This window comes from Cetorhinus maximus, chromosome 10 (genome assembly GCF_964194155.1).
Source record: "Cetorhinus maximus chromosome 10, sCetMax3.hap1.1, whole genome shotgun sequence".
NCBI classification, from domain to species: Eukaryota; Metazoa; Chordata; class Chondrichthyes; order Lamniformes; family Cetorhinidae; genus Cetorhinus; species Cetorhinus maximus.
In genome coordinates this window covers 87,404,331-87,431,597 of record NC_135888.1, presented here as the reverse complement: position 1 = coordinate 87,431,597, position 27,267 = coordinate 87,404,331, and the positions used below count along the sequence as shown (strand labels likewise).

The 27,267-nt window shown below is 43.1% G+C and overlaps 1 protein-coding gene across 1 annotated transcript; it reads left to right on the top strand.

Annotated features, from left to right (window-relative positions):
- Positions 1-254: 254 nt before the first annotated feature.
- Positions 255-13,518, top strand: thoc3 (THO complex 3). The gene is made up of 6 exons (XM_078550744.1): positions 255-468; positions 2,230-2,386; positions 7,055-7,259; positions 8,322-8,483; positions 9,897-9,997; positions 12,810-13,518. Exons 1-6 carry the CDS (start codon positions 286-288, stop codon positions 12,971-12,973), a joined length of 972 nt encoding a protein of 323 aa, XP_078406870.1. The 5' UTR covers positions 255-285; the 3' UTR covers positions 12,974-13,518.
- The last annotated feature ends 13,749 nt before the right edge of the window (positions 13,519-27,267 follow it).

Genomic DNA, 27,267 nt, shown 5'->3' with positions numbered 1-27,267 from the left:
AGGTTTGTATGTGCTCAATGTGAGGGACACTATCCCTTTAAGACAGCAGCAGTGATATGAGTGGCATCTGACTCTACCATTCTTCCTCAGGGGGTACGATCAATACATAAACATATACAATGATAAAAAGTACGATATTCAGAAACATCTTTTGAATTGAATCTTGATTTGAGTAGAATGAATGTATTAGTTATGGCTGCTAAGGGCGGTCGGTTCTCTGATTCCTGTGATCGAGATCATCCCCGCACCCCCCGCGGACTGAGAAGAGTGATTCGGACCGGCAAGATGGCGGCGGCCGGTTACCTGCAGGAATCTCAGGAACATTTCAAAAATAACGGCCGCACCAAGGAATTCTCGGCTCACACGGCCAAGGTGCACTCGGTGGCCTGGAGCTGTGATGGCCGCAGGCTCGCTTCCGGTTCTTTCGACAAGACAGCCAGCGTGTTCGTGCTGGAGAAAGACCGGCTGGTGAGGGGAAAGAAAGAAATTGAGAACCTATCGCCTCGGCCGCAGTCCCGCATCCCCTCTCTCCCCCACCCCCCCCCCTCCCCCTCTCTCCCCCACCCCCCCCCCTCCCCCTCTCTCCCCCACCCCCCCCCTCCCCCTCTCTCCCCCACCCCCCCCCTCCCCCTCTCTCCCCCACCCCCCCTCCCCCTCTCTCCCCCAACCCCCCCCTCCCCCTCTCTCCCCCACCCCCCTCCCCCTCTCTCCCCCACCCCCCCTCCCCCTCTCTCCCCCACCCCCCCTCCCCCTCTCTCCCCCACCCCCCCTCCCCCTCTCTCCCCTACCCCCCCTCCCCCTCTCTCCCCTACCCCCCCCTCCCCCTCTCTCCCCTACCCCCCCCTCCCCCTCTCTCCCCTACCCCCCCCTCCCCCTCTCTCCCCTCCCCCTCTCTCCCCCACCCCCCCTCCCCCTCTCTCCCCCACCCCCCCTCCCCCTCTCTCCCCCACCCCCCCTCCCCCTCTCTCCCCCACCCCCCCTCCCCCTCTCTCCCCCACCCCCCCTCCCCCTCTCTCCCCCACCCCCCCTCCCCCTCTCTCCCCCACCCCCCCTCCCCCTCTCTCCCCCACCCCCCCTCCCCCTCTCTCCCCCACCCCCCCTCCCCCTCTCTCCCCCACCCCCCCTCCCCCTCTCTCCCCCACCCCCCCTCCCCCTCTCTCCCCCACCCCCCCTCCCCCTCTCTCCCCCACCCCCCCTCCCCCTCTCTCCCCCACCCCCCCTCCCCCTCTCTCCCCCACCCCCCCTCCCCCTCTCTCCCCCACTCTCCCCCCCTCTCTCCCCCCTCTCCCCCCCTCTCCCCCTCTCTCCCCCTCTCTCCCCACCCCAGCATCCCTCTATCACCCCACCCCCAATGCAAATGTTCCCTTCACACCTCTCATTCTAAAACGTTCCCCCATGTTCTTCTATTTAACATTTCAAACCTAGCTTATCTTCTGATATAGAAAAGTCTTCAGACCAGCTACGTTTAATTCAATTAAGTTACACACACACGCCCCGCACTATTACTTTACAATAAATTCGAATAACATTATGGAAATTATTATATCTTCCTGACACCTGCCTCCTGTATCCTCCCTCCCTTCACCCCTCAGCCCCACCCCCACCACACCCTCCTTTGCCCTCTCCCTGAATCGTCCCCAGTTATATATTTTTACTATCTATGGTTCGACCAGTTCATTGAAACCATATAACGTTGTGGTCACATTTGCCCAGATGTTCCTTCACATGGAGGCCTGATAGGAGGTTGGGCTCACTACTAAACACTAGATCTAATACATGGTTGCTTTATTGATGTGCTGAGTTGGAAACCGTCTTGTATATTTTCAACAAATTTCTGTTGCACTTTCACCACAACAGAGGCTAAAGCAATTTTGGCACTGAATTCCAGGAAAATTGAAGTCTCCACCAACGAAGGTAGTATGCCTTGGAGATTTTTGTCACCGGGTCAAAATCCTGGCTCCTAACAGCACTGTGGGTGTACCTCCACAACATGGACTGCAGCTGTTCAAGAAGGCAGCTCACCACCACCTTCTCGAGGGCAACTAGGGATGGGCAATAAATGCTGGCCCAGCCAGCGATGCCCACATCCCATGAATGAATTAAAAAAAAATTTAAGACATGGTCTGAAACAGGCATACTTTACAGGAAGTGAAATATACTTGTGTAATATTTTTAATTCTCATGCTGTTCAAAATTTATTTTTGTAAATCCCATTTTTGCATATTTCAGGTTAAGGAGAATAACTATCGTGGTCATGGTGACAGCGTGGACCAACTCTGTTGGCACCCTACCAATGCTGATCTCTTTGTGACTGCCTCTGGTGATAAAACTGTTCGAATTTGGGATGTCCGAACTACAAAATGTGTTGCTACTGTCAACACTAAAGGTACATTATTTTAAAAATGTTTTCTGGATACTGTAATATGTCAATTAATGTGTAGAAGTATGGAAATTTAGTTCATATAATGAATTAGGAATGACTGGATTAATTACTCTATGAAAGTGCCATCTCTTATCACCAGCATGAGTAGTTGAAATGTTCTATATCCTGAGTTGCTCTCACTAATGTTTGTACATCATGATAGTTTACTTGAAATATACTGCCATTCCTTTTTATATCTCACACTATTAAACCTTGTATACCTCGTGACTACATATCACCACAAATGTATCCTTTTTTGGAGCACGTGTGCAATTTATTTAAGTGCACACTCCTTTAAATTTTTTCGCCTAGCTGCATTTGTGTGGTAATTAAGAGGCTGATTCACATGCAGCCTGTGTGGGGGCTATCGGGCTACTGTGCAGCCACACAGCTTAGAGGGAACATTGATCACTACCGTAGTGGAGCCATACTTAGGCACTTGTTGTGAAGGTCAATAACATAAGAATAGACTTAATCTAGAAGATGATCAAGAGGATTTGAAAATCAGGTGTAAAATGGGATCAGCATCGCAGATAAGTATTAGATATGAGCATTAGCCAAATATAGTATTTGTTTTTAAAAACTCAGTTTATGTGATATCTTATAGTAATGTGTAATTAGTTGGCTTGCTGTTCGGTCGAAATAATTGCATTCTTAACCTCCATTCTCACCACCACTCCTGCACTGTGGCTGCAGTGTGCACAATCAACATGATGCATTCCCCATATACTTCAAACTACTTCTCAGCCCTGTAATCTCTACCATCAAGAAGCTCGAGCAGCAATATTATAGAAACACCATTACCTTGAAGTTTCACTCCGAGTTGCACCAACCTGCACTGGGCATACAGTGCCATTCCTTCATTGTTGGGTGAAAACGCTGGAATTCCCTAATAAGTGCCATTGCCATAAGGACAGCAGTGATTCAAGAAGAAAACCCATCACTGTCTATGGGAAACAAAAGATGGGTAATAAATTGGCCTTTGCAGCAACACCAAACCCCCTCCACCCCGAAAACACTATTCTAGGCTCATCCTGGAATACAAAGATAATCTCTGCTTTGTATTCTCCACTATAAACCCCTCTCCCTGCCTCCTGCATTCTTGCCTCCAACAGCAAGTCATTAAGGTGGAGGGCATCTGATCTGCCCTGCCTCTGCTGCTTGGCTTCCTTCGCTAAACCAACCTCCCACAAGATGCCCACCCTCCCTTGCCCTGAACTCTCAACTTTTTTTATTCTTTCACATGATGTGGGCAACACTGGTTAGGCCAGCATTTATTGCCCATTGTAAGATTTTTGGATGCGGAGCCACAGATCCCTAAGAGAGGCAGTTGACTATTCGTAAGTAATTTTAAAATAGTTTATTAAGAAGCAACAGTTTGATATGATGCATTAGTTAATTAGACAGAAAAAGTATACAACCTGTGACAGTTGAGAACAGTTTACTGATCCCAGAGCACAAACTGACATTCTGAGAGTGTTCTGCTCTCTAGTTAAAGTATCAGGAAACTCTCTCCCCTCTCCCCTCTCCCCACTCTCCTCTCCCCTCTCCCCTCTCCCCTCTCCCCACTCTCCTCTTCCCCCCTCCCCCCCTCTATATCCAGTTCCTAACACTAAACACTTGCATAGATAGGGGAGTACACAAGACGCCATCCTACTTAGGAATGTCAACATGGCGGCCTGAACCAAGTGACCTTGTTGTTTCCAGGGCCTGTTTAGAAATCAAAGTGTTTAAAAATTGCCTTTCCAGAGAGAGAATAAGTGCTGTTTAGCTAATCTCATAAAAGGTCTGTACTATGCAGAAAATACCAGTTTATGAAAAGCCCCAATTTCTTATACCATCCCTAATTGCCGTAGTTTGTCTCCTATTTCCACTTGTGTCTTCTTCAAGCTCATGTTGTCCTTAATGCTCACCCGTGATCTTATTCTCATTAAATTGCTGACCATCCAACTTCTCTTCCTGGTCCCCATGTTGCATGTGATTGTTAATTGCTCACCCTTTTTTCATAAATTTACCCTTGGTCCCTCAGCACTTACAAACCACTGGCTTATCTCCAACCTTCCTTTCCTCTCCAAATTCCTTGAATGTAGTGTTGCCTCTCAAATCCGTTCTCATTTTTCCTACAATTGCCCAACAGATACCTGTCTCTGCATAGTATTGAAATGGCTCTTATCAAAGTCATAAGTGACATCCTATGTTACTGTGACAAAGGTAAATTATCCCTCCTCATCCTTCTTGATTTGTCTGCAGCCTTTGGCACAGTTGATCACATCATCCTCCTTCGAACAGTTCTTCCACATTGTCCAGCTGGGTGGGATTGGCCCCAGTTGCAATGACTTCTGCTCCCATACCCAAATTGTTACTTCTGGGGTCCTGCAAGGATTTATCCTTGGCCGCTTCCTATTTCTCATTACATGCTGCACCTCAGCAACATCATCTGGAAACACAGCATCAGGTTCCACTTATACACTGATGATACTCAGTTCCACCTCACCACCACCTCGACCTCTCCACTATCTGATGTGTTCTACTGCTTGCTGACAGCAGAAAATTCCTTCAGTTAAGTATTGGGATGACCAAAGCCATTGTCTTTTGTCCCTGCCACAAACTCTGTTCCCTAATTACTGACTTAATTCCGTGCCAACTGTCTGAAGTGGAACCAGACTGTTTGCAGCCTTGGTGTTGTATTCAATCCTGATCTGAACTTCTTGACCACATGTCTGCTCCATCACCAAGACCGCCTACTTCCACCTCTGTAACGTCACCCAACTCTGCCCCGCTGCTGAAATCCCCATTCATGCCTTTGTTACTTCTAGACTTGACTATTCAGATGCACTCTGCGGCCTCTCAGCTTACATCCTCCATAAACTTGAACTCATCCAAAACTCTGCTGTCTGACTGAGTCCCATTCACCCATCACCCCTGTGGCTGCTGATCTACATTGGCTTCCAGTCCAACAAAGCTTTGATTTTTAAAATTTGTATCCTTGTTTTCAAATACCTTTATGGCCCCACCTTTTCCTCTCTCTCTAACCACCTCCAGCTCTACAACTCTGCAAGGTCTCTATGTTCCTCCAAACCTGGCTTCTTGTGCAACCCGATTTTAATTATTTTAACATGGTGTCTCATGCAAATGCAAGTTGCCTGCAAAGATGGCCACCGTTACGCATCTGAGCAGAAAACCAACGAGGTGAGCTTGGTTTAAAAAAAAAAGTTTGGAAAGTAAAACCACACATTTCAGCAGCGAGAAGAAATGTTTGCAAGTTATCCCATGGCGAGAATGAACGTTTGCAAGTTAGAATCACTGTGCAGGGGATTTATAGAACATTGTAAGGGAACTATCAGAGGAGATTTATTGTACATTGTAAAGGAGCTATCATAGGAATATGAATAGGCTTTCATTCATATGTTTCAATGCTATAAACATTTTTGAGGTTGTAATGAATAAAAATGCTTGCTTATGATTTTCAAGTGTCAAAAGCACTAAAGATTTAGAGACTCCTATTACTTCCACCTGGCATGGCAGCATTCAGTATGGAAAAATGTTTGATAGGAAAGGGAAGGGATTACAGACCATTTGTATGTGTTTATTTAACAGGATAAATGTGCCAAAGGTATGGTCTTGTTTTTTTCATACTATATGATATATGAGTATCACACTGAGCTTGGCGGAGTTCTGACCTCCATCCCTCGCAATGACATCATGGAGTGGTGATATAACTGTGCATGTACCGTGCTGGCAGAAAACGCAGCCTTATTTTAATTGCTCCATCATTGTGGGCTGTGCCTTCAGCTGTCAAGGTCTTATGCTCTGGAATTCTCTCCTTTAGCTTCTCTATCTCTATCTTTTCTCTCCTTTTAAAAGGCACCTTAAAATCTACCTCTTTGACTAGACTTTTGGTCACCTATCATAACATCTCCTTCTGTGGTGTTGTCAAGTTTTGTTTGGCAGCGCCCCTGTAAAGTTCCTTGGGACATTTTACTCCACTGAGGACACTATATAAATGCAAGTAATTGTTTTTTTTTTTCCTTGCATTTTTTTATGGTGATATACCAAACCAATTTACTTCACATAGTATTACAGATACTTCAGTGTTTTTTTTAAAATTTATTCATTCAAAGGATATGGGTGGCCTTGGCAATGCCAGTGTTTATTGCTGAACTGTAATTGCCCTTGAGAAGGTCACCTTCTTGGACTGCTGTTATCTGGTGTAGTGGTCTTGATCCTACTGAGTGTCTTTTTACGCCAGAGGGCTGTAAAGAGTCAATCACATTGCTGTGGGTCTGGAGTCACGTATAGGCCAGACAGGGTAAAGATTCAAGGTTTCTTTATCAAAACAGCATTAGTGAACCAGTTAGGTTTTCATGACATCCAGTAATTTCATGGTCACCGTCACTAATACAAACTTTTTGTTTCAGAGTTTATTTAATTATTTGAATTTAAAATCCCCAACTGCCAAGGGTGCTTTTTGAACTCATGTCTCTGCATCATGAGTACAGACCTCTGGATTACTAGTCCAGTAGCATATTTACTATTCTGCTGTAGCCGTGTTTTGTTTTTTAATAATGAAAAAATGCAATGTGTGCATTATTTTTGACCTTGAAACAGAGATGGTTATTGTTTTGTATTTAGGTGAGAATATTAACATCTGTTGGAGTCCTGATGGCCAAACAATTGCTGTGGGAAACAAAGATGATGTAGTGACTTTCATTGATGCAAAATCACACCGATCAAAAGCTGAAGAACAGTTTAAGTTTGAAGTGAATGAGATCTCCTGGAACAATGATAATGATATGTTTTTCCTAACCAATGGCAATGGCTGCATCAACTTACTCAGGTAATATAAATTTTGAACTTCTTAAAGATGGATTGATGAATATGAATGTATAACTGGTTTATTGGTATAGTATTATTGCTATAAAATTCCTTAAGGCATAAAGCATTTTCTTATTCTGGACAGGTGATTCACTTTCAGTTTTAATAAAAGTTCAGTTTTAGAAACTGGAAAAATCTATTCACAAATTTAAAAACTAATCACCCTATTTGTTGGTTGGGGAGGCTTCATTTCATCATTGTGTGCTAGTCTAGGCATTATCCAAAACATTTAACTTGTTAAGCATCCAGTCATGCTGCACCTTTATAGCTTTTGCTTGGATTTTTGACTGTAGTGATTTAAAAAATATTACAAATGATTGATTAATTATTTATTTTTGGCTAACTTTCAGCACTCTGGCTGAGTAGATAGGCAGGTTATCTATTCCAGATTTGTTCCATTGCTGCCTGAACTGGTATTGTAAGTATATGAGATAATTGGGGTGACTTGTTTTACTCCTCCTCAATAGGGCTAGAAATTCCAATTTCTTTGGCTATCATGGTTGACACAGGGTGATATCGGGTGTGTGGAAAATTGCAGTTGTAAATGTACACCTAACTACTTTGTGGTCTGCTAACTGGTGTTTCAAAAACTGTGTAGTTTTAACTATTCATGTACCAGTTTCTACCCTGTGACAATGAGATAAACCACAAGAGCATGAGGATTTGTCCAGGCTAGGGATTGGGAATAAGGAAAGAAAGTAAAAGCACTTTGTTTGTAGGACAGAGAATAGTCACCTGATAAATTCTATAGATCTCAGGACAAAGGAAAGAAATGTAAATTATGCATTGTCTGTCTACAAACTTTTACATTTAGTATTATAAACTTGAACAATGGTTTTGTGTAATCTCAAATATTTGCCTTTTGTGTACAAAAATGTTGTCAACTATTTATTGCCACTGGTGGCTGATCTCATTGTGCTTTACTGCAATGTAATGAGCTTTATACAATAACCATCAGTTATAAAATTGGACTTAATGTTTTGAAAATGCTGAGTATTTCTTTCAATTTGTTTTTATACTCCAGTTATCCAGAGTTAAAACCCATTCAGTCAATCAATGCACATCCTTCAAATTGCATCTGCATTAAGTTTGACCCAACAGGCAAATACTTTGCTACCGGGAGCGCTGATGCACTGGTCAGTCTTTGGAGTGTGGATGAACTAGTCTGTGTAAGGTGTTTCTCCAGGTGAGTGCCCAGTAAATACTATGTACATTAAGCATTGGCATGTGTTTAGAATATTGACTGTTAACCAGGTTTGGTAGTGGAACATGGATGCTCATCTCATCACAAAAACAGAAACAGAAATACCTGGAAAAACTCAGCAGGTCTGGCAGCATCGGCGGAGAAGAGCACAGATGACGTTTCGAGTCCTCATGACCCTTCAACAGAACAGTTCTGTTGAAGGGTCATGCGGACTCGAAACGTCAACTGTGCTCTTCTCCGCCGATGCTGCCATACCTGCTGAGTTTTTCCAGGTATTTCTGTTTCTGTTTTTGTTTTGGATTAACAGCATCCGCAGTTTTTGCTTTTATTTTTGTTTTTATCTTTGATGCTCATCTCATGTTATGTTGACTACATTTCAAACCAGTAAATCTGTGATGAGAAGCTTCTCAATTACTGATGTTCATTATTGACTCTTCTTACGCTCGCTTCCACAATACTTTTGTACTTTGAGGAGAATTTTTATTGCCGACTGCATTGATGCAAGTTATTTTATGAGTAATTGTTCTGCATGCACATAACCCAAATCTTGTTGTTTGAAAGCTGGTAACCATAGTTATAAAGTCTAAGTAGTTCAGATTTCATTCCTTTCAACAACTTAGTTTCACCCCCTGCTGCTTTATTACACTCTGTTACTAAAATCAGATTATTTATTTTCCTCCTTGAGGTTCAAGACATGTGAATTAGCTTAACTGTTAGTATTGCTGCAGTTACATGCATGCAATTTTTATGTTTGTTTCATACATTCAAAGGCCTATATGAAATATTATTCATAGTTTAAAAATTGCTTTTCTACACATTTATAGGACAGACATGCATTGTTTAAATGTAATATGTAATTTGGAACACAGAAAAGGCAACAGAATTGTATTACTGGGTGGGAAGTGTTACTACATATATTTTTGGGCGAAGCAAGTTCAAGACCTCTGCTAACACAGAGAATTCAGAAGCTGTTGCGTACTATTTCATTGCTTCTCCCCATATGCCTGTTTACTTTTCTGCTGGTCAATTATCATGAAGTGGCAAGGCAAATGAGTTGGCACTAGGCATACGTTTGAGGCAGAGACATCAAAAGAAATGGTAGAAGACCACTTCAGTGACAGTAGTAATAATAGGCAGTGGAGATTACAATTTTGGCAATGAACAGTTGTTTTAAAGCAAATCCAAGTTTTTAATAATTGATTTTTGGTCCTAGTCAGATTTGAAAAGGAAGTAAAAATGGGGGTGTGGGGAAATATTGTCTTAAGTATTCATTTTACTCTTATGTTTCAATCATTAGCTGGCAGATAAGGCTTTAGAAACAGGAATCTGTTGAGAACTTTTGCTGTTATCGGGTAATGAAATTTTATACACTTCTTTTCCCACTCCTCCCTTCAGACTTGACTGGCCTGTGAGAACGTTGAGTTTTAGCCATGATGGAAAAATGCTAGCATCAGCTTCAGAGGATCACTTCATTGACATTGCAGAAGTGGAAACTGGTATGAAAATACAATCTTAACTGATGGCCAATACTTTTGCCACACAAATCATTTATATTTTATAAACTTTAGCATTTTCACTTGAATGTTATGTGGCATTTTGGAAACTTGCTTTCATTCATGCTTGTGGTATCTACTTTTTAATTGCAACACATGGAGGTTTAAGTGGCCTTTCACAAGTTTATTTATGTGCACATATTTCCCTGTTAACCCTTGGTAAAATTCTAATACATCACATTGACATGGAGTGAAATGTTGATGTGCATAAACTTTGTTTAGTTTTGCTTTCAAGGTGAGGAATATTATTCTAGGGCTGGGGAGAATGAAACTCTCCCATTTTAGACACCTGCGGCAGGATATTTCCCTTGGCGGGGGTGCTCGGCAGGGGCGGGCTGGGGCGGTTGGGAAGCCGACCACCGCCTGCGATCAGCTCCGCACCGTGATTTGATGCGGGCGCGCCAATTAAGGCCCGCCCTGCGTGGATCGTGAGCGGCAGCGCTGAGTGCTGCCTGTGCGGGCAGTAGGGAGGAGGGAGAGCCGGGCCTGGCATGCAGTTTTCTTTATCTCTTATTTAGGATCTCAATTATGTCTGTCTTATGCTTCCTTCCTGGCTGACCATGGGACAAGCCTATAATCTTCGTGGCCCCAGACCTCCTCAGTTAGATGTTGTTTGTGAGCCTTCAGCTTTGAGCATTTGGGTTTCAAGGATCACAGTGTTGACCCTTTAGGTTGTGAGCATGTGAGGCCCCATGCTTTGCAAAGTTTAGTAAATGAAATGTGTTCCATAATTTGAAATATGAACAAAGTGAGTTCTCTGTACTTAAGTATCAGCAATAACTTCTTTAAGGAGGAGTCTTAAAGATAGAAATATTGAAGTTATAGCAAGCTTTGGAATTCTGGATACTGTGTAGATAACGACCTTGTAGAAATATCCCTTAATTTTTTTAACTTACATAATCTTTTCATCTTTGCATTTAGGTTGATTGTATCAATTTTAGCCTTGTGAATGAAGTTTGACAGTGCTAGACCATTGTTAACTGGAGTCAAATGCAGTGCTCAATACCTAAAGTTATAAGACTATCAAAAATGTTGTTTTCACTTTGTCCTGTCCACCAAAAACTGGACAAGCCCAACCCAGCCAATTACTGCCTATCGGTCTACTCTTGATCATCAGCAAACTAATGGAAGGTGTCGTTGACAGCACTAACAAGCGGAACTTAATCAGAAACAGCCTGCTCACTGAAGTTCAGTTTGGGTTCTGCCGGGGCCACTCAGCTCCTGACCTCATTGCAGCCCTGGTCCAAACATGGACAAAAGAGCTGACTTCCAGAGGTGTGGTGAGAGTGACTGTCCTGGACATCAAGGCTGCATTTGACCTGAGTGTGGCATCAAGGAGCCCTAGCAAAACTGGAGTCAATGGGAATTGGGGCAAACTCTCCACTGGCTGGAGTCATACCTAGCACAAAGGATGATTGTTGTGGTTGTTGGATGTTGTTCATTTCAGTCCCAGGACATCACTGCAGGAGCATCATGAGGTCAGAAGTGGTGATGTTCGCTAATGATTGTTCGCTAATGATTGCACAATCATTAGCGAACAATGTTCACCATTCGTGACTCCTCAGATACTGAAGCAGTCCTTGCCCATATGCAGCAAGAATTGGACAACATTCAGACTTGGCTGACAAGTGACAAGTAACATTTGCGCCACACAAGTGCCAGGCAATGACCATCTCCAACAAGAGAGAGTGGAACCACCTCCCCTTGACATTCGATGGCATTACCATCACTGAATCTCCCGCTATCGGCATCTTGGGGGGTTATCATGGGCCAGAAACTGAACTGGACCGGAAATGTAAATACTGAGGCTACATGAACAGGCCAGAGGCTGGGAATCTGCAGCGAGTAACTTGCCTCCTGGCTCCCCCAAGCCTGTCCACCATCTACAAGACACAATTCGGGAGTGTGATGAAATACTCTGCACTTGTCTGGATGAGTGCAGCTCCATCAACACTCAAGAAGCTCTGCACCATCCAGGACAAAGCAGCCCTCTTGATTGGCATCAAATCCAATACCTTCAACATCCACCCCCTGCACTAATGCACAGTGGCAGCAGTGTGTACCATCTATAAGATGCACTGCAGCAACTCACCAAGACCCCTTTGACAGCAGCTTCCAAACCTGCGACCTCTACCACCTAGAAAGACAAGGGCAGCAGATGCATGGGAACACCATCACCTGCAAATTCCCCTCCAAGCCCCACACCATCCTGACTTGGAACTGTATTGCTGTTCCTTCACTGTCGCCGGATCAAAATCCTGGAACACCACCCCAAACAGCACTGTGGGTGTACCTACACCGCATGTACTGCAGCAGTTCAAGGCGTTGGCTCAGCACCACCTTCTCGAGGGCAATTAGGGATGGGCACTAAAATTGCTGGTCTAGCCAGTGAGCCCACGTCCCATGAAAGAATAAACTTTCAACCATTCGCCTTTCTTTTATGAAGTGGATTTAGCATTGGCGGTGGTGATGGTGCATTCCATTTAGAATTGAGAAACTGTCATCCATTTAGTAATTCAGTTTTAAATGTCCACTGGGGATATAGGTTCTAATTTGTCATTTGTGTAATTCCAGTGTTTTATTATGTGGTCACTTGGCTACCTCAGCTGCAGTGGATGATTGGCTGATTATTTTTCTCTGGATTATTTAACCTGACTTGTTCCAGCCATAATGTAATATTATAAAAAGTAGAACAGTATTTTCTAAGTACCTTTTATTCTGTTACTTATTTTAAGTTTTATTTTTCTTCCCATAGGTGAGAAGCTATGGGAAGTGCAGTGCGACTCACCTACTTTCACTGTAGCGTGGCATCCGAAGCGACCACTCTTAGCTTTTGCTTGTGATGATAAAGATGGCAAGTACGATAGCAGTCGGGAAGCTGGAACAGTTAAGCTCTTTGGACTCCCTAATGACTCCTAATATTAGACTACTGAAAGTGTGTGCAGCTGAAATGTACACATTAACATCATGCCAAATACAGCATATAAAAACTGCATTCATTGTGGACCCAAATGTATGGAGTTCATTTTTAGATGACTCTTTGTAGAAATGGAAAGTTATTTTTAATTTTTTTTTACACTTGTACTGTGTTTAAACTTCAGCTGATGGAGAATTAGAATACTGGCATATCTAGTTAAAGTGCGAATATATTGCTTAAAAATATACTTTGACCAATTTGGTATGAATGTAACCTTTGCAGGTTTTGTATACTATTCAGTAAAAAATGTACAGCTGTTGAAAGTTAGGGTTAGTTCTTTGATATTTATTCCACTTGGAATTGCACTCTCAAAATGTCTAGTACATGTTTTTAATATGTAATTAATTCATTAGTTCCGTACTTCATTTTGAAACCCTTTTAGATCTAACAATGGAGAAAGGTAACTTCACAAAAACGTATGTACAGATGAGGGTGGCCATTTGACCCATCTAACTTATCATTGATTAAAAACCAAACCATCACAGTATTGAACTGTTTCTTGAATCACTTCAAAGTTTTTACCTTCATTACTTGGAAGACCATTCTATTTATCAGTCACTGGCAAGAAATACATCTGGTGTCAGTTCTGGACTTGTCTTTTAAAAGTTGGTACCTATGGTCTCTTGTCTTGCTGTCATGGTTCAACTTGAAATCAAATTATTTGAATCTAACTTATTTTACAAAACAGATTATAATGATTAATGATTCTTTCTATCTGAATCCTTGTCTCCAATTCATCTTTGATGTTTTAATTGTAGTTCAACTTCAAGCCCTAACTTTCCTTATAACCAGTGCTTATAGCTGGAGTGGGCAACATGCAGCTTTTTGAGACCTCAAGTACATCTTTTTGACTTTAGGGTGGGATTTTATTTGTTGCAGGCAAAGTCACACACCTCATAGTTGGGGAAAGGGAGTTGGAACTTTTGGAAAATTGGCACTAGCTTTAGAAGTGGGATCAGGATTTTCTAAGAGAAGCAAAAGGCAAAATGTTTACTTGTTACTAGCAGCATATTGAGTCAGGTAATGGTTTCTTGAAAAGTGCCTGCTTGTTGTTTAAGATGGCATAGAATTGCAGGCTTAAGAAGCCAAAGTGCTTTTGAAATGTTAGCATCAAACAAGTTTCAAGTCCACAACGAGGCTTGCCATGAAGGATAAGTATTGTGACTTCTTTGTCACGACCGTTTATATCAGTTTAGGTTCTCAAATCTTCAGAACTAACCGTATTGATCGACACTTTCCAAAAGGTTCTGAAATATTTAAAAGTGAAAGCGGCTTGAAAAATACAAGTTTTTAGTAAATTTACTTAACTAGCCACAGTCTCGGCTTGTTTTGTAGCAAGTGGCATTGAATGTTTGCATGTTTGCGAAAGTGTGGCATTGATAGTGTTGCGATCCTATGCACAGGTAAGTTAATTACAAAAGGACATGTCAGATCTTCACCTTTATCTTCACAAAGTAGACCACTGAAATTTTAATCAGTGAAGTTGAATCACAGCTGCATTCAAACACCCTGATGTGTGCATATTTAACTCTTGCATTGGATGAATCTTGTGATGGTAAGAGCAAGTTGTAATTTGCAGTGTTTGTCTACTGTGTCTGGCTCCTGCACAATGAAGGAGGAACTGCTCAACATTATGTCGTTCAAGAATCATAGACATTATGGAAGTTCTGACATCTGTTACCATTGAAGAAACTTGGTGCTAGCAATGTTGGGACTTTATAAACCTATTTGCTTTCTCAAATTTTGGAAGCTTATTTGTATCACTTGTTAGGGGTAACTGATATCAAAGCTGTCATGAAAGCAGTTTTGAAAATTATGAACTACATTCAATCTGATGCACTGAATTGCATGCAATTGAAAAGTCTGAAGAGGAAAATGACAAATCTCCTTTGCAAATCATGCAACACTGTTGGCTGGAGGGAAAAATGCTTTTTAAAAAAAAAATCATTAATCCTGTATGCAAGGGAGAAAAAAATGTAACCTAGGCCTTAAATTAATAGAACCTCTTTGAATTTTTGGTTTGATCTTACTAGCAGACATTAAATCTGCAACTTTGAGGAACAATTAAATTGTTGCCTGAACTAACGTGAAGCATGTTTGATATTTGTAAATCAGTTTAAGTTGTTTTGGACTCTGTCGGAGAGTTGAGCTGACATACTTCATATCCATTCAATGGCATTACCATCGCTGAATCCACCACCATCAACATCTTGGGGGTTACCATTGACCAGAAACTGAACTGGACTAGCCATATAAATACTGTGGCTGCAAGAGCACGTAGGGGCTAAGAATCTTGTGGCAAGTAACTCACCTCCTGACTCCCAAAGCCTGTCCACCATCTACAAGGCACAAGTCAAGAGTGTGACGGAATGCTCTCCACATGCCTGGATGAGTGCAGCTCCGACAACACTTGAAAAAATTGACACCATCCAGGACAAAACAGCCTGCTTCATTGGCACCCCATCCACAAACATTCACTCCCTCCACCGCTAATGAACAGTGGCAGCAGTGCGCACCATCTACAAGATGCACTGCAGAAACTCACCAAGGATCCAAACCCACGACCGCTACCGTCTAGAAGGACAAGGGCAGCAGATCCATGGGAACACCACCACCTGGAAGTTCCCCTCCAAATCCGCACACCATCCTGACTATATCGCTGCCCCTTCACTGTCGCTGTGTCAAAATCCTTGAACTCCCTTCCTAACAGCACTGTGGGTGTACCTACAACATGTTGACTGCAGCAGTTTAAGAAGACAGCTCACTACCACCTTCTCAAGGGCAATTGGAGGATGGGCAAAAAATTCTGTTCTAGCCAGCGATGCCCACATGAATTTAAATTTAATGAAAAATTAAGGCTTGCACAAATAATAATGCAGAAGCCTCATAGCACTGTCTTCTGCCTTACATTTCACTTGTGTATTGAAATTTTTTGTTTTAGCTATTTGATTTATTGGAAAATGTTGGGTTAATTTATATTTAAAAATTTGCTTGAGTTAAGTTTTGTGTCCAAGGGTTAGCTTGTTATTAGTGATGCTGAGTCTGCTTACAAAAGTGTCTGGTGATTCCAAACCCTGGAGAATGGCTTGGGCTGACCTCAAATTTGTAATACTGGCCATAACCTAATTATGTTCACATTGAAAATGAAGAAAAGCAACGGATTAGAAATTAGTCTGTTTTAATGAGATCAAAGGGGACTGTACTCACAATTTGTTGGTATATAGTCAGATTCAGTATCGTGAGATAATTTAAATGAGATATTGAAGGTGCAAGTTAAATATATTCTGATTGGAAGCAGGGGTGGTATATCAAAGGCTGGAGCTTCAGGATAAATGGGGTTTTAAATAGGCATACATTGGCGATTGGGAAAAAGAAAGAAAACATTGTAAAGAAAATTGGGAAGACTAAGGGAAAAAGACTGGCAGTCGACATTCCTGTGGGATAAGACTAGTGAACCATTAGTGAGGCATGGCTAATCCAGAATAGTCAGCATAGAATTGTAAAGGGCTGGTTGTGCTTAACAAGCTTAGTTAAATTTTCAAAAGAGTTTGGTGTAAAGTTAAAGGCAATATGGTGGATATTCTGCATATATGGATTTCCAGAAGGCGTTTGATAAGGTGCCACACGACTTAGTGACAGAAGTTAAAGCCCTTAGTATGAAAGGAAATACAGCAGCATGGATAGTGGAATTTCACTGCAACACAAAGCTGGTAGGACTAAGTGGATGTTTTATTGATTGACAGGATGTTAACAGTGATCTGCCTCAATGTTTTTGATTGGGACTGTTTTTGTTTTCTGTTACTCATGACTTATGTCCAAATATAATTATTTTGAAGCTATTTGAAGCTTAAGGAGCATGGCAAACTGAGGAAGAAAATGATTATAAGAGAAAAAAAGCAAAAAACTGCGGATGCTGGAAATCCAAAACAAAAACAAAAATACTTGGAAAAACTCAGCAGGTCTGGCAGCATCTGTGGAGAGGAGCACAGTTAACGTTTCGAGTCCGAATGACCCTTCAACAGAACTAAGTAAAAATAGGTGAAATATAAGCTAGTTTAAGGGGGGTGGGACGAGTAGAGCTGGATAGAGGGCCAGTGATAGGTGAAGATAACCAAAAGATGTGATAGACAAAAGGACAAAGAGGTGTTGAAGCTGGTGATATTATCTGAGGAATGTGCTAATTAAGGGTAGAAAGCAGGACAAGCAAGGTACAGATAGCCCTAGTGGGGGTGGGGTGAAGGAATCAAAAAAGGCTAAAAGGTAGAGATAAACAATGGATGGAAATACATTTAAAAATAACGGAAGTAGGTGGGAAAAGAAAAATCTATATAAATTATTGGGAAAAAAAGGGGCGGGGGGGGGAAATCGGAAAGGGGGTGGGGATGGAGGAGAGAGTGCATGATCTAAAATTGTTGAACTCAATATTCAGTTCGGAAGGCTGTAAAGTGCCTAGTCGGAAGATGAGGTGCTGTTCCTCCAGTTTGCGTTGAGCTTCACTGGAACAATACAGCAAGCCAAGGATGGACATGTGGGCATGAGAGCAGGGTAGAGTGTTGAAATGGCAAGCGACAGGGAGGTCTGGGTAATGCTTGCGGACAGACCAAAGGTGTTCTGAAAAGTCACCCAGTCTGCGTTTGGTCTCTCCAATGTAGAGGAAACCGCATTGGGAGCAACGAATGCAGTAGACTAAACTGAGGGAAGTGCAAGTGAAATGCTGCTTCACTTGAAAGGAGTGTTTGGGCCCTTGGACAGTGAGGAGAGGGGAAGTAAAGGGGCAGGCGTTGCACCTTCTGCGGTTGCATGGGAAGGTGCCGTGGGAGGGGGTTGAAGTGTAGGGGGTGTTGGAGGAGTGGACCAGGGTGTCCCGGAGGGAACGATCCCTGCGAAATGCCGCCAGGGGGGTGAAGGGAAGATGTATTTGGTGGTGGCATCATGCTGAAGTTGGCGGAAATGGCGAAGGATGATCCTTTGAATGCGGAGGCTGGTGGGGTGATAAATGAGGACAAGGGGGACCCTATCATGTTTCTGGGAGGGAGAAGAAGGTATGAGGGTGGATGCGCGGGAGATGGGCCGGACACGGTTAAGGGCCCTGTCAACCACCGTGGGTGGAAAACCTTGGTTAAGGAAGAAGGAGGACATGTCAGAGGAACTGTTTTTGAAAGTGGCATCATCAGAACAGATGCGACGGAGGTGAAGGAACTGAGAGAATGGGATGGAGTCCTTACAGGAAGCGGGGTGTGAGGAGCTGTAGTCAAGGTAGCTGTGGGAGTCGGTAGGCTTGTAATGGATATTGGTGGACAGTCTATCACCAGAAATTGAGACAGAGAGGTCAAGGAAGGGAAGGGAAGTGTCAGAGATGGACCATGTGAAAATGATGGAGGGGTGGAAATTGGAAGCAAAATTAATAAATTTTTCCAGGTCCAGACGAGAGCATGAAGCAGCACCGAAGTAATCATCGATGTACCAGAGAAAGAGTTGTGGGAGGGGGCCAGAGTAGGACTGGAACAAGGAATGTTCCACATACCCCATAAAGAGACAGGCATAACTGGGGCCCATGTGGGTACACATAGCCACACCTTTTATTTGGAGAAAGTGAGAGGAGTTTAAGGAGAAATTGTTCAGTGTGAGAACAAGTTCAGCCAGACAGAGGAGAGTGTAGTGGTGGATGGGGATTGTTCGGGCCTCTGTTCGAGGAAGAAGCGGAGAGCCATCAGACCATCACGGTGGGGGATGGAAGTGTAGAGGGATTGGATGTCCAAAAAGGTAGACAGCCTAATGGAAAGGTTGGATAGTTATCAGATGTAGAGAAATGTGAAACAAAAACAATAATACCTGGAAAAACTCAGCAGGTCTGACAGCATCTGAGGAGAGGAACACAGTTAACGTTTCGAGTCTGTATGACTCTTCAACAGAACTAAGGAAAAATAGAAAAGTGGTGAAATATAAGCTGGTTTAAGGGGGGTGGTGGGACAGGTAGAGCTGGATAGAGGGCCAGTGATAGGTGGAGATAACCAAAAGATGTGATAGACAAAAGGACAAAAAGGTGTTGAAGCTGGTGATATTATCTAAGGAATGTGATAATAAAGGTACAGATAGCTGTAGTGGGGGTGGGGTGGGTGGAAGGGATTGAAATAGACTAAAAGGCAGAGATAAAACAATGGATGGAAATACATCTAAAAATAATGGAAATAGGTGGGAAAAGAAAAATCTATATAAATTATTGAAAAAAAAAAGGGGGAGATCGGAAAGGGGGTGGGAATGGAGGACAGAGTTCATGACCTAAAATTGTTGAATTCAATATTCAGTCCGGAAGGCTGTAAAGTGCCTAGTCGGAAGATGAGGTGCTGTTCCTCAGCACCTCATCTTCTGACTAGGCACTTTACAGCCTTCCGGACTGAATATTGAGTTCAACAATTTTAGATCATGAACTCTCTCCTCCATCCCCACCCCCTTTCTGATCCCCATTTTTCCCAATAATTTGTATAGATTTTTCTTTTCCCACCTATTTCCATTATTTTTAGATGTATTTCCATCCATTGTTTTATCTCTGCCTTTTAGCTTATTTCGATCCCTTCCCCCCCACCCCACCCCCACTAGGGCTATCTGTACCTTTATTATCACATTCCTTAGATAATATCACCAGCTTCAACACCTCTTTGTCCTTTTGTCTATGACATCTTTTGGTTATCTCCACCTATCACTGGCCCTCTATCCAGCTCTACCTGTCCCACCCCCACCTTAAACCAGCTTATATTTCACCACTTTTCTATTTTTCCTTAGTTCTGTAGAGTCATACGGACTCGAAACGTTAACTGTGTTCCTCTCCTCAGATGCTGTCAGACCTGCTGAGTTTTTCCAGGTATTTTTGTTTTTGTTTTGGACTTCTAGCATCTGCAGTTTTTTGCTTTTATCTTAGAGAAATGTGAAATAAGTTATAGGGAAAGTGTATCCTAAATGGGAATATCATTAACAAAATAGAGGAACAAAGATTTTAAGGTGCACATAACATCTTCAAAGTTGAGTGCATATATAGAAAAAAGCATAAAAGGAAAAATAAGATTTTAGAGTTTATACATAGACCATTGAAGAGAATTGCAAGCCTCTGATTCTAAATTTCCAAGAGACGTTGCTTAGACCTGCATTGGGTTATTGTATGCAGTGCTGTACATCAATGATATCGGATCCATCAAAAGTAAAATAATGCACTAGAACCATAGAATGGTCGCAGCACAGAAGAGGGCATTTAGACCACACATCCTTGCCAGCTCTCTGCAAGAGTAACTTGGCATGTTTCACTTCCCTGCCCTTTTCCCATAGCTTTGTAATTTTTTTTCTTCAGATAATTGCCTAATTCCCTTTTGAAAGCCACAATTGAATCTGCCTCCACCCTTCTGCCAGGGAGTGCATTCCAGATCCTAATCACACTGCCTTAAAAATGTTTTATTCATGTTGCCTTTGGTTCACCTTAAATTGGTGTTCCCTGGGCCTAGTTCCTTCTGCCATTGGGAACAGTTTCTCCCTATCTCATGATATCCAGACCCCTCATGATTTTGAACACCTCTATCAAATCCCTTCTTGACTTTCTCTTCTCTAAGCAGAACAACCTCAGCTTCTCCAACCTATCCATGTCACAATCTTTCTGGTGATTCCTGAGGCCCTGCACCTGTGCCCAGCTGATCAGGGCTGTGTCTGTCCTCCCTCCTCCGAGGGGAACTGCCTCTGGCATCTCCTCCTGCATAGTTCCTCCTGCTCACTATTGTCCTCTGCTACTGTGTCTACATATGTGAGGACTGACCATGGTGAGTATCTTTGCTGTGAACAGTGCTGTTGTAAGGTGTGATGGTGCTTCTTCATCTCCTTGCTCCTCTGGGCCTATGGAGGGGAGGGAGAGAGGGTGCTGTGGGTTGTGTGTCTGCACTTGTGGGAGACACTGAAGAGATGATGTGAGCTAGCCTAGGAGAGTTGAAGTCTCTGCAGTGTTGAGGTTACTCAGTGTATGTATCAGATGGGATGGAGTGCTCTGCAACCCCATAATGACCACATTGTCTTCAGTAATTACCAAGTCCAGCTCTGACTCACCAGGGCTGACTTCTTCCTTCACTATCCTGGCTATATAATGGCTCTGTGCTCCATTGGGAAAATGTGCTGGAAAAATGGCACTCCTCTTGTGGTCTGAGGCCCTCTTCGGGACATTGTGTGCTCATTTCTCCTGCAAGGTTGGTAAGGAGTGAGATAAGGCATTGTGCCCTCTGTGTCCAATGTCATCTTCCCCTATCCATTAGAAGCTGCAAAGCTCAGTGGTGACAGGTCCTCGGCAGCACTATGATTCCGAACCATTCTGAGGGGTGAGTAAGTGCCTTGCACACACACTCCTTCCATGTTCAGGAGTAGCATGCATCCTGACACTCCTCAGCTGGTATATCTGCTAAAGGGTGAATACTCAGAGGCTTGTCCTGAGGTTTGCGGTTAGCACTCACTTTACTAGAGTGCTATCAGGTCATTGAACCTCTTCCGATACTGGTTCCAAGCCCTTCTAACTAGGCTCTGGTTGTTCACTGCTGCCGCTACCTACTCCCACACCACTACCTTCCTCTTCCTGATGAACATGAGCATAGCTTAGAGGTCTGCACCTGAGAACATAAGGGTATCCCTGTCTGGGTGTCAGGCTCTGGCTTTCCTGAGACGTCTGGATCTACTCCAGTGCTGTCCAAGGTTTTGAGAAACTCTGCAGCTTGCTTCCTTCTGTCAAATGACAGCCTCAGTAATAGCTACCATGGTGAGCTTCAGTTGGGCACGCACATCCTCTGACCTGCCTCGCTTCTCACCTCCGGAGCCTCTAATTGGGCAACACACTTGTCACCATGTCAATTAAAGGGTCACCCCATGAAAATTGTGAAACAAATGAGTTTCCCCTTGGTAGCAGGTTTGGGACCCTGAAACAGTCCTGATTCCCGTTTCCTGGCCCTAATGTGAAAATTCAGCCCTGTGCTTCTGTGATTCTACACCAGGAGCTTTGTTATAATATTAATTGTGCTTATTCCCATCATTAAGATGGTACTTGTTTTTTTTTTCCTTTTTACAGTATTCCAATTTGCACTCAGTTTACAAAATATCTATGCAGCCATCATTTTAACAGCCCATATTTATCTCCTGTGCCTCTGGATTATTAATTCAGTGACATGACTGCTATGTCACCATTTTCCCCATGTGTTAGGTATTCTGTTTTATCTACTGCAATTGTTTTACAAGTAAACTCTTTACTTGTGTCCTTGAAGCATACAAGTATGACTGTTATGTAATTCTTTACATCTCTATTGAATCAGTTTGTTCTAAGTCTAGCAATAATTTTCATAGTCCTTGAGGGCATCCTCCTTTTTGCCTTTAATCCAGCATACACCCCTTCAGAGTTCTTCAGTTTTAATTAACTGCCTTTTCTGTGAAGTAAAAGATTTAATACTTTATCTTTAGCCCTTGTTCAAAAAGATGTGTTTCTGAAAGCAGAAATTTTATACAACTTTTATCTAAAGCCAAGGCGTTCAGAGGATTGGGCAGTGCAACCAACAATCATTAACTACAAGTGGCTTCTTTTAATTGCTCAAGTGTTCCTAAGTCAGCTGTTTATTATGCTCCAATGGTTCTATCCTTCCATGCTTATCATAAGGTATATTGATTTTTTAAAAATTCAGTCATGAGATGAGTGTGGTGCTGGCAAGACAAGGTCGTGGTAAGCCGCTGTCTTGAACTACTGCAGTCTGTCTGGTGTAGGTACACTCACAGTACTGTCAGAAAGGGAACTCAGAATCACAATCAGAATTATAGAATTGTTACACCACAGACGGAAGCCATTTGACCCATTGTGTCTGTACTGATTCTCTGAATGAACAATTCACCTAATGCCATTGAACAAAAAAAACCAAAGAACTGAGGATTTTGATCCAGATGCAGCCTGACCTTCTCGAGGGCGATTAGGGGAGAGCAACAAATGCTGGCCTTGTCAGTGACGTTTACGTTCCATGAAAGAATTTTAAAAAACGGAGTTAACATTGTAGGTCGATTACCTTTCATCAGAATCTTTTGCCTTGCTACCCTCAGTGCTTCTTCCAAGTGGTGTTTGACTTGGAGGCGTACTGATTAATCAACTGAGGGAGGAGGTTAGTTAATAACCTATGTCGAAGAAAGGATATACTTGCCTTGGAAGTGGTACATCTAGATTTATTGGCACAGTTAAATTTACTAGATTGGTTCCTGGGGTGAGGGAGTTTTCCTATCATGAGAGGCTGGCTAACTTGGGCCTATACTCTGGCATTTTGAAGATTTAGAAGGTGATCTCATGGAAATATGCAAGATTCTGAAGGGGCTTGAGAGGGTACACACTAAGAGGTTGTTTCCTCTGGCTGGAGAACCTTGAACGCAGTCACAGGATAAGGGACTGATCATTTAGGACTGAATTGAGAAATTTCTCTGCTCAAAGGGTTGTGAATCTTTGGAATTCTCTACCCCAGAGGGTTGTGGATGCTCCATCATTGAATATGGTTAAGGTGAGACAGACAGACTTTTCATCTCTCTGAGAATCTATGGATATGGAGAGCAGGCGGGACAATAGAGTTGAGGCAGAAGACCAGCTTTGAATGTATTGACTGGTGGAGTAGGCGTGAGGGGTTGTATGGTGGTCTTCTCCTCTTTAATCATCAGGAGATTTCCTTGCCCATGTTTGACCAGATGCTATGAGATTTCATGGGGTCCGGAGTCAATGTTGAGGATTCCCAACTGTACACCATTGTGCTGTAAAAGGAGACGGATGAATGGGGATTATGGGATACTTGACATAAAACGTAAGCTGCTAAAATTTGAGAGAAGCTTGTCTGTGAGACAGGGTCATGTATGAAAGATCTAATGAAGAGGAGATGAGATTGGAGGGGAAAGACAGACATATGACAATGTGCTAAAATGAGATCAGGGGAATATGGTGGAAAGATCTAGTTAAAGACAAAACAGCTGGCCAAGTGAACTTTTTGTAACTGTATAAATTAACTGCTCAAACATTGTAATGTAGAACCGCTACTCATGAGAGTGGGGTTTCTCCTTGCATGCTTGTAATAAAGATCGCTGACTTAAACAAGACATCTGACTCTTGAGGTGTTTTTGGGTAGTGGAGGAAGCCATCAACCTTTCAGTGCAGTGACCTCTGGTGGGTCTGTCTTGCCAATGACACACGATATACCCAGGGTGGCGATTGAGGAGTTGGGACATAGGCTGGAGAGTATGATTCAGTAACTATGGGTGTGTCAGGCTGTTGCTTGACTAGTCTATGGGAGTTCTCCCAATTTTAGCAGAAGGCCCCAGATGTTAGTGAGGAGGACTTTGGAGGGTTGACTTGACCGGCTGTGTTGTTGTCTTTCCTGGTGCCTAGGTTGATGCCGGATGGTTTGTCTGTTTTCTTCTTCCACTTTTCTCCTGTAGCAGTTTGACACAACTGAGTGGCTTGATAGGCTATTTCAGAGGGTAGTTAAGAATCAGCTACATTACTGAGAGTCTGGAGCGGTCCAGATCAGGTAAAAATGGCACAAACAGATGGATTTTTATGACAATCCAGCAGTCTCATGATTGTAAAACAAAAAATAAAAAATACCTGGAAAAACTCAACAGGTCTGGCAGCATCGGCGGAGAAGAGTACAGTTGACGTTTCGAGTCCTCATGACCCTTCAACAGAACTAAGTAAAAATAGGAGAGGGGTGAAATATAAGCTAGTTTAAGGTGGGGGGGGGAGAAGGTGGTGGGGTGGGGTGGGGGGGGTGGGTGGTGGTTGTTGGGACAAGCAAGCAGTGATAGGAGGAGATAACCAAAAGCTGTCACAGACAAAAGAACAAAGAGGTGTTGAAGGTGGTGATATTATCTAAAAGAATGTGCTAATTAAGAATGGAGAGCAGGACAAGCAAGGTATAGATAGCTCTATTGGGGGTGGGGTGAAATAAGACTAAAAGGGCATAAAAGGTATAGATAAATGATCGGTGGAATACATTAAAAATAATGGAAATAGGTGGGAAAAGAAAAATCTATATAAATTATTGGAAAAAGCAAAAAGGAGGGGGAAGAAACGGAAAGGGGGTGGGGATGGAGGAGGGAGTTTAAGATCTAAAATTGTTGAACTCAATATTCAGACCGGAAGGCTGTAAAGTGCCTAGTCGGAAGATGAAGTGCTGTTCCTCCAGTTTGCGTTGAGCTTCACTGGAACAATGCAGCAAGCCAAGGACAGACATGTGGGCAAGAGAGCAGGGTGCAGTGTTAAAATGGAAAGCAACAGGGAGGTCTGGGTAATGCTTACGGACAGACCAAAGGTGTTCTGCAAAGCGGTCACCCAGTCTGCGTTTGGTCTCTCCAATGTAGAGGAAACCGCATTGGGAGCAACGAATGCAGTAGACTAAGTTGAAGGAAATGCAAGTGAAATGCTGCTTCACTTGAAAGGAGTGTTTGGGTCCTTGGACGGTGAGGAGAGAGGAATGAAGGGGCAGGTGTTGCATATCTTGCGTTCACATGGGGAGGTGCCGTAGGAGGGGGGTTGAGGAGTAGGGGGTGATGGAGGAGTGGACCAGGGTGTCACGGAGGGAATGATCCCTACGGAATGCCGCCAGGTGGGGTGAAGGGAAGATGTGTTTGGTGGTGGCATCATGCTGGAGTTGGCGGAAATGGCGGAGGATGATCCTTTGAATGCGGAGGCTGGTGGGGTGATAAGTGCGGACAAGGGGGACCCTATCATGTTTCTGGGAGGGAGGAGAAGGCATGAAGGCGGATGCGCGGGATGTGGGCCAATTTAGTTAAGTATATGAACATTGTCATTAAATCTTTTGGAAAAACAGGTTTTATCTGCCAGAGTTCTGCTACCCATTAAATAAACTTGTAGATGGGAAACAAACTAATTATGTAAATACATTTCTGCCTTATTATGTTGCACTGGGTCTCGTACGTCATTCTTCCTCATTGAACATGCACCGTTAATAATGAAAAAAACCTTTGCAGAAAGTGGACTGTTTAAGTGGTTTAGTGAGAGATTGCCACTTAATTTGAGCACTGCTAGAATACTGCACTCCCAGTTTTTGTATAAGGTTAGTGTTTGTTACATAATGAAATGGAGTAGAGTAAATTGAAATATGGTTGAGGGAATGGCAAGAAAGCTATCAAATTGTGATCTGTTGCCAAATTTAAAAATCAAAGGAGGCTTGCTGTTTCCATCCTCGGTTTTAAGGTTGAAAGTGCTGATATCTGTGAGACATTGTTGGGATGAAACTAAAATTATGTTCTGGTATGCTATAGGTAAAACAAATGCCAAACAAAAATGTACATCAAAAGCACTGCATTACAATGCCAAAGCAAAACACTGCAGATGCTGGAAATTTTCTTTTATTCATGCAAGGAATGTGAGCATCACTTGCGCGGCCAGCATTTATTGCCCAACCCTAATTGCCCTTGAGAAGGTGATGGTGAGCTGCCTTCTTGAACCACTGCAGTCCATGTGGTGTAGATACACCCACAGTGCTATTAGGGAGGGAGTTCCAGGATTTTGACCCAGTGACAGTGAAGGAAGGTGATATATTTCCAAATCAGGATGGTGTGTGGCTTGAAGGGGAGCTTCCAGGTGGTGGTGTTCCCATGTGCCTGCTGCCCTTGTCCTTCTAGATGGTAGTGGTCGTGGGTTTGGAAGGTGCTGCCTAAGGAGCCTTGGTGAGTTCCAGCAGAGCATCTTGTAGATGGTACACACTGCTGCCACATCTGTTTGGAGGGAGTGAATGTTTGTGGATGGGGCGCCAATCAAGAGGGCTGCTTTGTTGTGGATGATGTCAAGCTTCTTGAATGTTATTTGAGCTGCACTCATCTAGCCAAGTAGAGAGTATTCCGTCACATTCCTGACTTGTGCCTTGTAGGTGGTGGACAGGCTCTGGGGAGTCAGGAGGTGAGTTACTCACTGCAGGATTCCTAGCCTCTGACCAGCTCTTGCAGCCACAGTATTTAAGTGGCTAATCTAGTTCAGTTTCTTGTCAATCGTAACCCCCAGGATGTTGATAGTGGGGTATTTGATGGTAGTACCATTGAATATCAAGGGACGATGGCTAGATTCACTCTTGTTGGAGATGGTCATTGTCTGGCACTTGTGTGGCACGAATGTTACTTGCCACATGTCAGCCCAAGCCTGGATATTGTCCAGGTCTTGCTTCATTCGGACATGGACTGCTTCAGTATCTGA